Source organism: Bufo bufo, chromosome 5, assembly GCF_905171765.1.
Source record: "Bufo bufo chromosome 5, aBufBuf1.1, whole genome shotgun sequence".
NCBI lineage: Eukaryota > Metazoa > Chordata > Amphibia > Anura > Bufonidae > Bufo > Bufo bufo.
In genome coordinates, this window is record NC_053393.1 from 497,622,721 (window position 1) to 497,635,891 (window position 13,171).

General features: G+C 43.9%; 1 protein-coding gene across 1 annotated transcript in view; it reads left to right on the plus strand.

Annotated features, from left to right (window-relative positions):
• Window positions 1-12,580: 12,580 nt before the first annotated feature.
• Window positions 12,581-13,171, plus strand: part of CCNY (cyclin Y) — a 149,108-nt gene continuing 148,517 nt past the window's right edge. The window contains exon 1 of the mRNA XM_040434296.1: window positions 12,581-12,836. Coding sequence (XP_040290230.1) covers window positions 12,683-12,836 — 154 coding nt within the window. The 5' untranslated portion in view covers window positions 12,581-12,682. The remainder of the gene's footprint in view (window positions 12,837-13,171) is intronic.

Genomic DNA, 13,171 nt, shown 5'->3' on the forward strand with positions numbered 1-13,171 from the left:
ATTAGAGATCGCCCCGCAAAAAATGAGCCACCACACAGCTCCGTAGACATAACTATAAAAGGTTATGGGGGGTCAGAATCCAATGATGCAAATAAAAATTTCAAAAGTTTTTCTTTTTTTAAGTATTAAAACACAATAGAAGCTATATAAATGTGGTAATTGTACTCTATCCAGAGAATGAAGGTAACAGATCAGTTTTAGGCCGCATGCACACAGCCGTTCCATGCATTAGGGACCGCAATTGCGGTCCCTAATGCACGGGCAACATCTGTGCAGCGGGCTGGACCCATTCAACTTGGGTCCGTGGTCTGTCCTCACCACAGAAAAATACGACATGTCATATTTATTTGCGGTGCAGAACAACGGAAAGAAACACCACGGAAGCACTCCGTAGTGCTTCCGGTGTTCCGTTTCGTGACTCTGTTCCGCATCTTCGGAACTGCAGACCCATTCAAGTGAATGCGTCAGCATCTGTGATGCGTGGTGCACACGGCCGGCTCCCATGGATTGCCGACCCGCCGATTGTGGGCCGCAATACGACCAGGGCCACCCAACGGCCGTGTGCATGAGGCCTTACCACATAAAAAAAAAAAAAAAAAAAACATGTGGCGTTATTGCGTTTTTTTCAATTTCACCCCTTTTGGAATTTTTTTCCAGCTTCCCACTACATTGTATGCAAAATTAAATGTGTGTCATTAGAAAGTACAACTTGTTTTGCAAAAAAAAAAAAAGCCTTGATACATCTATGTGAACGGAAAAGTAAAAAAAAGGGGTAGGGAGTGAAAAAACAAAAATTCAAAAATGGAAAAATTGACAGGTAATGAAGTGGTTAACATTTTATAGGGAAGAGTGAAGAGTCCTTTATTATGAAACTAAACACAAAAATAGAAACTTAAAGGGGAATTCCAGTTAAGAATATTCTTTGGATATGTCGTAGATACACGTGAGAAGATCACACTGGGGACGTCTTTATTTACCACTACTGATTTCCATAATGTCAAGATTCCTGTTACCCGGAATCTGACAATTTACGGTAACTTGAAATGCAGTTTGTTTAGAATGTTGTGTCAGATTTCATGGGAAATCTGTGGTGTATTACACATTAAAATCCACCTGTGTAACATGCGGATTTCAACTTCTGCTGCAGTGAAAACCCGCACCAGAAACTGACACTTTGTGGACTTCAGGAGCAATTTGTTTTTATCATTCAATTTTACTTATTTTGAGCAAACAATCATTTTTCAATTGGTCTTTATAAAAAATATTGAGCCGTTCTGTCACAAAGGGTTAACTGTCTAGCTGTGTGAACTGTACTTTCACTATCATCTAATAACCCTCATCTCTAATTGAATAAAAGGTCTTATTTAAAGCCACATTCTTATAAGATAAGAATGGAGCTATAATGAGGGTTAAGGAGGTCAGAGATAATGAGCCGTCAGCTGAGCTGCCTGATGGAACATAGTGAAAATTCAGAGCCTGCTACTAAAGAAACTCAAGGCTGTACAGAGACAGGGGCTCAACATTTTTAATAAAGAATTGAAAAAATTATTTCTAGCTCAAAATGAGTACAATTCAATAATTAAAAAAATACTTTCAAAGGTTTACATAGTCTTTAAAATCTGCAGTGCAGGGCAGTGTCTATTTGTAAAATCTCATCCACTTGTCAGCTATGTATTCTGCTGCCGATTTTTACCTGCACAGATTCACACGAGATTATTGTTGGTCCAAGATTAGACTTCACCAATGTATAATGCAGCAGATTTTCAGTTCTGTAATAGTAAACCAGTGCATTGACCCCTACGAGGTTATATCTACATGTAGCAGATGTCTTGCAGTAATTTCTGCAGCTAAAAATCCTTTCCGCACATCTAAATGCTGTTGTTTTTTTTATTTTCGTTTTTTTAGCAGAATGTGCAGGGATCATTGGCAATCTCTTTCAAACGAATCTCTTTCAAGTTGCATAAATGTGTGCCACAAATCTGTCAGCGTAAAAGGGGTTGTGTTATCTCATACCTTATCGATATATCTCCAATGTCAGATCAGTGCAGGTCCTACCTCTGGGACATGCTTCTATCTCCCGGACGAGCCCCCAAAAGTGAATAAGAGCTAAACTGAGCATGCTTTTGTGCTCTTCATTCACATCTATGGCAATTCTGAAAATAGCTGAGCGAGTGAGGGCCCCGACGGTTGGACCCCCAATATTAAGTATTGATAGCCTATTCTAAGGGGTTGTACATTGGATACATCATTGCTTCTTTTTCTAAAAACAGCAATGACCACAGGTTGTGTGTGGTACCATAGCTCCGTCTCATTCACTTCAATGGAGCGAGGCTGCAGTGCCCGACACAACCTGTGGACGGGTGTGGTGCCATTTTTGGGAGGAAGAAAGCAACCATATTCTTCCAGTTCTGTCCAATTACCTAATATATCCCCTTGGGAGTCGGTCACCTCCAAAATTGGTTTAAAAGGAAGCCAGTGATTGGCTGCAGCAGTCATGTGCCCCTGTCAACAGTATGTTGATGCGAGCACACCCGGGAGCTGCCAAGCAATGGAGCTGGAACCTGCAGTGGGGAACAGGTAGGTAGGATCACCACCATAGGTCTGGCCTCTCTGTGGGGGTCTAAAAAAAAAAAAAAAAGTTGGACAACCCTTTTAAGACCCAGATTGCACTCTTGTCACATTTTATGCCTAAGAGGTGGATACGTCTGCTCATGAAATTCCTCCACTTCATGTTCAGGGACAGCATTGCAAAAGGCTCTGTTCACACTGGAGTCATGGCAGAGCATTGCCTTATAATAGGGGTCCATCAAGTTTCCATGAATACGGCCCATGCCTTGGATGTTTGGCACAGTGCTCTGGATTTCCAGGAGACCACAACATTCACATCAGTGTCCTCAAGGAGCCACCAACTCCTCGCCCTGCCACTCACTCTAGTAGGTCGATTGAGGACTGTGGCCTTCAAGATAATGGGGCTGCGTGCAGCCTGGGGCAGTTGGCATGATGCTGTGATGTGGGAATTGGGGTTAGGTAAGTATTGAGGTTTTATTATTTTTATAGGCACTAGTATTGTGTGAGGGACATAAGGAAAGAGGCATAAAAGAAACATCACTATTGTCTGAGGTCATTATTCATACATAGTGGTACAAAGGGATATTATTACTGTGGGAGGGAGAGTCACAAAGGGGGCACCAGGGCTCGAGTCGAGGGGGAACGGCGTTCCTGCACTTTTTTCATGGCAGGAACGCCGTTCCTAAAGTTTCACGGCAAAAGGACTAGCAAGGAAGCGGTGAATGCTTTGTACTCACCGCTTCCTGGTCCTCGGCTGTCGGCTCTGCAGGCTGCGCAGTGCAGTCGCTCTGTGACGTCACACTGTGCGCAGCCTTCACAGCACAGCCGACAGCAGGAGAAGAGGAACGTCTGCGTCCAGGAGAGGTAAGTGTTTTTTTTCAGCAGTGGGCTGATGAGAGGCACTGGGGGGAAGGGGGGGGGGGTGATGGAGAGGCACTGGGGGGGGGGCTGATGGAGAGGCACTGGGGGGGCTGATGGAGAGGCACTGGGGGGGGCTGATCGAGAGGCACTGGGGGGGGGGGCTGATGGAGAGGCACTGGGGGGGGGGGCTGATGGAGAGGCACTGGGGGGGGGGGCTGATGGAGAGGCACTGGGGGGGGGGCTGATGGAGAGGCACTGGGGGGGGGCTGATCGAGAGGCACTGGGGGGGGCTGATCGAGAGGCACTGGGGGGGCTGATCGAGAGGCACTGGGGGGGGCTGATCGAGAGGCACTGGGGGGGGGCTGATCGAGAGGCACTGGGGGGGGCTGATCGAGAGGCACTGGGGGGGCTGATGGAGAGGCACTGGGGGGGCTGATGGAGAGGCACTGGGGGGGGCTGATGGAGAGGCACTGGGGGGGGGCTGATGGAGAGGCACTGGGGGGGGCTGATGGAGAGGCACTGGGGGGGCTGATGGAGAGGCAAGGGGCTATTATCTGAGGTCTGATTGTTGGTCATTCATATTGAGATCTGATCTGAGGTCTTATTGGGGATCGTATTGGGGCTGTTAGCTGAGGTCTGATTAACATTGGGGGTCTGATTGGTGTTCTGACCTGAGGTGTAATGAAATATATTTTTTTCTTATTGTCCCCCTCTAAAACCTAGGTGCGTCTTATGGGCCGGTGCGTCTAATAGGGCAAAAAATACAGTACTTGCTTCCTCCAGCCGACCTCCCCTGCCCTTTGCGAACGCCGTGACATCACGCGGAGGCACTTGGGTGAGTTCCCACACTTTTTTTCCCAGGACTTGACCCCTGGGGGGCACCATTATCTTGTGGGGGGCAGAAAACGGATGATTACTTTTTAGGGTCACAAAAGGGGTACTATTACTTTGAGGGGAGGGGGGGGGGGGCGGGCGCAGATAAAGGATTATAACCCATAAAGAATGAATTCATTCTGTGGTGGACACAAAGTGGGCAAATATCACTATGTGGGGGTATAATTACCATGTGGGGCACAAGGCAGAGCCGTAGGACACCAGGCAGAGTTTGTGCGCAGAGATAGTAATGACTAGGAGAAGTCATCATGGTGGTCTGGGCCCAGATGAGGAAGAAAAAGCCAGATGCCTCCAGCCCGAGAAGCCGTCACCTGTACTGTAACCATTTGCACTGTGTGGTGACGTCATTATTTCGATGTATACTAGTATACGGAGAGCTTGGCCGCAGTAAAGGATGCCCTGTCATAAATCTTGTCTTATAGAAAAGCGATCTCTGATGGCAAATATGAACTTCTAGAAGTTCCGGAGCGAACTTCTATAACAAAAGCCACAGATTCCTTGATTAAGGTCGTCATCCGACCGAAACGTTGGGACTATTCTCATGGCCAGTCATGTTGATAGATAATCCGGATGGAATTTAACACAAAATGATGTAAAACTAAACGTTATGTATTAAAGCATCACCTTAAAAACTCTGGTGTGCCGTAGATTTCTCCATTGGATTATCATTAGACTGACATTTTGTCCTCTATGAGCACCCGTCATTGAAGGGTGTGCAGGTCTCATCCTCCTTCTGTTTCTATCATGGTGGTCTGGGCCGGGATGAGGAAGAAAAGACAAAAGAAGAAAAAAAAAAAAAAAAGGAAAAAGAAAGAGATTAGAGAACCTTTGGACAAAAGGTATACCACTCACAAGGCGCCAACGGTGATGGAACTATTGCTCAATTATTGGGAAGAAAAAACAAAGAGTACAAACAATCACAATAGGGGAGGCTGCTAAAAAGTAGCTTTAGCACCAGGCTAAACGCTTAGATCATCACAGGAAAAAACACATGTAAGATTTGTGGTCTATAATGGTCTTGACCTTCATAATTAATTTGAAATTACACAAAAAAGCGCCTAATCCCCACAAACATTAATAATAAAAATCAACAAAATGTCGCAAATTTGCATTATAAAAAGCATCAACACTGTGAGCATTCCTACTCCCTTCACTGAGGGGCTGTCAAACCGGCATGCATTTGACAGAACCCCCCGGCCAAGGTCACTTAAAGAAATCACGCCAGATCTTGAATGGACATGCAGTGTAAAATTAATTCTTACTCACTTCACTGGGGGACTGTCAAACAGGTATGGTATTACAATACCTGAGACAGTATCCCCCGGCCAGGTTCGCTTATAATAATATATCAGAGGTCGAAGTCAGCACACATCCAGACCAGGCTCATCTTCATTCTCTTTATTCAATAAGGCTCAACGCGTTTCGGGGTGTACATAAAAAAAAACCTTCCTCAGGAGCAAAAGATTAAACAATACATACATATATCTTACTCGCTTTTTTATGCTCCCACGTCCCCACCGCATCTCACTCCCGCGCCTCGATTGTTTGAAAAAACAGGAAGTCGCGGAATTGCCGCGACTTCCGGTCTGTTGGAACGCATAGGGAGGTCTCGTATTGGCTGCTCATGGAACGCACAGCGACAGAAGCCGGAAGTTTCGTCCTGGCTGCGACTTCCGGTCCTGTGGAACGCACGACGGCTAGAGATGAAACACATGCCGGCTGTAAAAGGGGCATCATTTCCGCCTCAGTGCGCTCCATGAGTGAAACGCACTCATATGGAAAATGGCCAGAAGAGGGGCCCATATATATCACCCCCCTCAGTAAAATCAAATTCCAAAATATTAGTATCTAGCACTATCAAGATTTAATATTAGTGCTTTTAGAACGATTATTGTTTTGTATTTTTTATATATATATATATATATATATATATATATATATATTATATATATATATATATATATATATAATGTATGTCAGGGAGAGTCCTGCATTTAATGGCAGTACATATAACCCTGAATGGAGTGTGTATACATATGCACACACCAAGACAGCACCCACATTAGGAGTACCGCATTGGCGCAGACACATGTACACAAATATATTCCTATATTATATGAATAACCATCAGTAATTTGATAGGTGCGGATGACTAAAAATAGAGAGATAGTACGTGGGAGAACAAAAATGAGCAATGGTGAATATATTAAAATACAATACATAAAAAAGGTGGTATCTAATAATAATGAGATACATATGTTTAAAAATATACATGTAAAAAATATATATATATATATATATATATATATATATATATATATATATATATATGGAAAAAATATATATATATATATATATTTAAAAATACAGATATATAATTGGAAGGAAAATTCCAATTATGTCCAGTAAAATACATATGAATAAATATCGCTATATATATATATGCGCCTAACTCGATACATGTATTTGAACCGAAGAGCACACAAGAAACCATGGAGATATTTATTCACACAGTTCGGAAATCAATAGTTTACATATTCTAAGGCCTCATTGAGTCCGAACGGTGTGAGTGTATTCAATTTATAAATCCAAAACATTTATTTTCTGGATAATGTTTGGTAAGATCCTGGGATCCATTCTAGCGGGGTGACTTTTAGGCCTTTCGGGTCCCCATCATGATATATCGAGAAATGTTTGGCTACACTGTGTGTAACAATCTTCCGTCTAATATTGGAACGGTGCTCGTTCATACGTTCCCTCAAAGTTTGTATGGTGAGTCCTATATATAATAACTTGCAAGGGCATTCCAGCAAGTATATTACATATGTAGTGTTGCAATTCATTGCATGTTTTAGGAGGATAGATTCTTTTGGTGGTGGTAAGATAAATATCTTACCACAATATATTATCTCGCAACATTTGCATTTTTTTTAACCACATTTCGAAGAGCATAACTCGCTCTTCGGATCTTTCCGAACCAATGATTCTACTTTTTGAGAGAGTTTTGGACATGTTTTTTAGCGTTTTGGCTCTGCGAAAAGTTAAAATCGGGACTGGCGGGATGTTTTTTTCCATAATTGGTTCCTTTAATAGGATTTTCCAATGTTTATTTATTATTTTTCTAATATCTGTGTGTCTACTGTTATAACCAGTAATTAAATTTATGTTGATATATTTTTGTAGGGTTTCCTTTTTTGGGGCACTTTTGAGGCTCTCTTTTTGACTCTCTCTTAGGATCCTATTTTCGGATTCTGATATTAATTTATTAGGGTAACCTTTTTCCTTAAATCTCTTTCAAGATACCCAACTGTTCTTTCATAATATCATTATCACTACAATTCCTACGGATCCTTTTCATCTGTCCATATGGTATGTTCGTTTTCCATCTCTGATGATGGCAACTTTTAAAATCTAAATAACTATTGGTATCTATCTTTTTGAAATGGGTTTTTGTCGTTATTTTATTATCAATAGTTTTTATATGTAGATCTAAAAATATGGCTTCCGTATTGTGATGTTCTACAGTAAATTTTAAAAATTCCACCTGTTTGTATTTATTTCGTCAATATAAGCAATCAATTCGTTCTCCCCACCATCCCATATTAGGATGATATCATCGATATAACGCCTATAAAACCGAATATTGGGATGTGTCAGGAGCCCATTCTCTCTCTCACAAACCCCCATATAAAGATTTGCATACGCTGGCACGAATTTAGTCCCCATTGCCGTACCTTTTCTTTGTTGGTATATTGTATTTTGGAAAGAAAAATAATTATGTTTAAGAATAAATTCTATAGATTTCAATACGAAAGATGTTTGTGTAATTGCCATTAGGGGATCTGAATCTAAAACTTTTTTTTATTTCGGTAGTGCCGAGATCATATGGAATGTTACTGTATAATGAGCATACATCAAGTGTAGCCCATCGGAAGTGTTTCTCCCATTTTAACGTTTCTAAAATCTCAAGAAGATGTGAAGTATCTCTCAAATAGGATGTTAGATTTAGAACGTATTTTTGTAAAATACCATCCACATACTCTGAGAGATTGGCAGTCAATGATCCTATGCCCGAAATAATAGGTCTCCCGGGGGTTCTGTTAAAGATTTGTGGATTTTTGGCAAGAAATAAAATCTTGCCGTGGAGGGATAGTTAGTCTTTAAAAAGTTTCTCTCTTTTTTCTTTAAAATACCTTCACGGAATCCATCCTCTATTAATGATCCCAATATCTTTTTATATTCTGAGGTAGGGTCATATGGTAAAGCCTCATAATACTCTTTATCTGAGAGGATGCGCAAGGCTTCCTCCTTATAATAGCTGGAATTCATGATGACAATACCCCCTCCTTTGTCCGCGTTTTTCAACACAATCTCCCTATTGTTAGTGAGGGTTTTTAGGGCTCTCATTTCACTTTCATTTAGGTTATTGGCCTCAATATTTAAACGGGGATCTAGAAAAACTTTCCCTGAAATCAGAAATTACTAAATTATAAAAGGTTTCAATGTGCGGACCTCTACTGTCCAGCGGGTAGAAGTTTGATTTCATTCTAATGTTGGGCACGATTGGAACGATGGGTACTTGATCTAGATTCATATTTGTTTCCTCAGATACTAAAGTTTGACGTCCGGGTCACATGTATCGAGTTAGGCGCATATATATAGCGATATTTATTCATATGTATTTTACTGGACATAATTGGAATTTTCCTTCCAATTATATATCTGTATTTTTAAATATATATATGTTTTTTCCATGTATATTTTTAAACATATGTATCTCATTATTATTAGATACCACCTTTTTTATGTATTGTATTTTAATATATTCACCATTGCTCATTTTTGTGCTCCCACGTACCATCTCTCTATTTTTAGTCATCTGCACCTATCAAATTACTGATGGTTGTGTACATGTGTCTGCGCCAATGCGGTACTCCTAATGTGGGTGCTGTCTTGGTGTGTGCAGATGTATACACACTCCATTCAGGGTTATATGTACTGCCATTAAATGCAGGACTCTCCCTGACATACATTATATATATAAAATATATAAAAAATACAAAACAATAATCGTTCTAAAAGCACTAATATTAAATCTTGATAGTGCTAGATACTAATATTTTGGAATTTGATTTTACTGAGGGGGGCGATATATATGGGCCCCTCTTCTGGCCATTTTCCATATGAGTGCGTTTCACTCATGGAGCGCACTGAGGCGGAAATGACGCCCCTTTTACAGCCGGCATGCGTTTCATCTCTAGCCGTCGTGCGTTCCACAGGACCGGAAGTCACAGCCAGGACAAAACTTCCGGCTTCTGTCGCTGTGCGTTCCATGAGCAGCCAATACGAGACCTCCCTATGCGTTCCAACAGACCGGAAGTCGCGGCAATTCCGCGACTTCCTGTTTTTTCAAACAATCGAGGCGCGGGAGTGAGATGCGGTGGGGACGTGGGAGCATAAAAAAGCGGGTAAGATTTATGTATGTATTGTTTAATCTTTTGCTCCTGAGGAAGGGTTTTTTTATGTACACCCCGAAACGCGTTGAGCCTTATTGAATAAAGAGAATGAAGATGAGCCTGGTCTGGATGTGTGCGGACTTCGAACTCTGATATATTATAAGCGAACCTGGCCGGGGGATACTGTCTCAGGTATTGTAATACCATACCTGTTTGACAGTCCCCCAGTGAAGTGAGTAAGAATTACCGTAATTTTACACTGCATGTCCATTCAAGATCTGGCACGATTTCTTTAAGTGACCTTGGCCGGGGGGTTCTGTCAAATGCATGCCGGTTTGACAGCCCCTCAGTGAAGCGAGTAGGAATGCTCACAGTGTTGATGCTTTTTATAATGCAAATTTGCGACAATTTATTGATTTTTATTATTAATGTTTGTGGGGATTAGGCGCTTTTTTGTGTAATTTCAAATTAATTAAGAAGGTCAAGACCATTATAGACCAAAAATCTTACACATGTTTTTTCCTGTGATGAGGAAGAAAAAGCAGACGCCTCCAGTCCGAGAAGCCGTCACCTGTACTGTAACCCTTTGCACTGTGTGGTGACGTCATTATTTTGAGGTATACTACTATACGGAGAGCTTGGCCGCTGTAAAGGCTGCCCTGTTATAAATCTTGTCTTATAGAAAGGCGATCTCTGATATAATTATGGCAAATATAACCAGAGCCTTAGGCCCCTTTCACACGGGCGAGTATTCCGCGATGCGATGCGCGAGTTGAACGCATTGCACCCGCACTGAATCCCGACCCATTCATTTCTATGGGGCTGTGCATGAGCGGTGATTTTCACGCATCACTTGTGCGTTGAGTGAAAATCGCAGCATGCTCTATTTAGTTTTTCACGTAATGCAGGCCCCATAGAAGTGAATGGGGTTGCGTGCAAATGGCAAGCAAGTGTGGATGCGGTGCGATTTTCACGCACGGTTGCTAGGAGACGATCGGGATGGAGACCTGATCATTATTATTTTCCCTTATAACATGGTTATAAGGGAAAATAATAGCATTCTGAATACAGAATGCATAGTACAATAGCGCTGGAGGGTGTAAGGGGTTACACTCTCAGGCAGGGCGGCGATGACAGATTCTCTTGCAGACCACAGGGTTAAAGTCCAAATGCTGCTTTATTTATCACACTCCGGCAATACAGGCAACCCCAGTTATAATTCACTGGGTAAGGTGAAGGTCCAGCACCACAAAACATAAACCAAACCAAAATAAACACCTGCCCGTCTGGGCTCTGGCTAATACAGTGAAGATCCTAACTCACCTATTGAACACAGGTCACACAGAGAATTCGGCTTCTCTAGCCAGCAGCGCAGCCATCTTCCCAGACTTTCTCCAGGCCTCACTCTCCCAGACTGACAGCCTGGACTGTGCTTTATTTCCCCTTGACGATCCCAGCTGGCTTCAGCTGGGGATCACTCAGGCTAGGGGAAAACCTGTCCCGGAATGGGGTGGACTGGGGAGGTCCCTCTATCAATCCTACCTTCTCCCAGTCCAAAAAAATCCAGCCCATAAACTTAACAAAACTGTCTCAGCAACCTACACATTGCTGAGACCATATTAACCTTCTGGATTTCATTTACCGCACCCAGTTGAGGAAGCTGGGTGGGATATACACCCCTTCCAGGACTCTACCATACACTTTTCTGTTCACCTTACCACAAGGGGTTAAAAATAATAATAATATTTTTTTAACTCACCTTAATCCACTTGGTCGCGCAGCCGGCATCTCTTCTGTCTTCTTTCTTAGCTGTGTGCAGGAAAAGGACCTTTGATGACGTCACTCCGGTCATCACATGATCCATCACATGATCTTTTACCATGGTGATGGATCATGTGATGGACCATGTGATGACCGGAGTGACGTCACCACAGGTCCTGTTCCTTTTTTTTAACCCCTCCAGCGCTATTGTACTATGCATTCTGTATTCAGAATGCGATTATTTTCCCTTATAACCATGTTATAAGGGAAAATTATACAGTCTACAGAACACCGATCCCAAGCCCGAACTTCTGTGAAGAACTTCGGGTTTGGGTACCAAACATGCGCGATTTTTCTCACGCGAGTGCAAAACGCATTACAATGTTTTGCACTCGCGCAGAAAAATCGCGCATGTTCCCGCAACGTACCTGCACCTTTTCCCGCAACGCCCGTGTGAAAGAGGCCTTATAATAAAGTAGGCAGTAGGACACCAGAAGGAGTTTGTGTGCAGAGATGGTAATGGCTGGGAGAAGTCATCATGGTGGTCTGGGCCCGGATGCAGAAGAAAAGGACAGATGCCTCCAGTCCGAGAAGCCGTCACTGGCTGTAACCATTTGCCCTGTGTGGTGAGGTGGTTATTTAGACTTTATGGAGAGGCTTCTTCCCTGTTATAAATCTGAACACAGCCTTATCACAGAGCCCCAGTATAGGAGCCGTCTCCAGGGATTGTGGTTACCACACAGCAGCCAGCGCCCCCTGCAGGCCGTGCCTGTAACAGAGGCTTACGGTCTGGACCTTGTCACCTGCTGCTGAGGTACCGGCGGCCGGGCTTCCCTCACCGTCTTCCTCCCCTTTGAACCGGAACCTTTTGGCAGTGACAGCCCCGGGCTGTGTGGTAATGGTGCCGGGGAGGAGATGGAGGAGGAGCCGCCGTGTACCAGGGACGAGCAGCCTCATTAATAGGGGTCTGATTAATCAGGAGCCAGCCTGGGAGATGCCTGATGTAGAGGGATCGCCCCCTCCCCCGCCCGCCTGGAGATGACCTGCTGCTAGCGGCGGCTGCCTCTGACACTCCGGGGGCGCATCTGGCTGATATCACCCCCATCATCGCCCTCATCTGCTGAGAGGAGGGGACCGGCGGCATGGGGAACACCACGTCGTGCTGCGTGTCCTCCAGCCCCAAGCTGCGGAGAAATGCCCACTCCAGGCTGGAGTCCTACCGGCCGGAGCACGACATCAGCCGGGAGGACACCGGGTGCAACCTGCAGCACATCAGCGACCGGGAGAACATAGACGGTAGGTGCAATGCTCTGCAGGGGCACAAGCCGCCCACCGCTTCCCTCAGCTGCTGCAGAACCTCCTTGCTGTCACCCATCAGGGGATGCATTGGTTTACAGCACCCTGGCATCACCTGGCCCTTTAAGGGGTTTTCCAGGCTCCTGATATTGATGACTTGGGGCTCATTCACACGACCGTACGAACGGCTGCGCATCTGTTCCGTGTTCTTGCAGAACGGGTGCGGACCCATTCATTTCAATGGGGCCGCAAAGGATCCGCATCCGTAGTTCTGTTCCACAGCCCCCACGAAAAAGGTAGCGCACGTCCTATCCTCGTCCGCAGAATAGGCATTT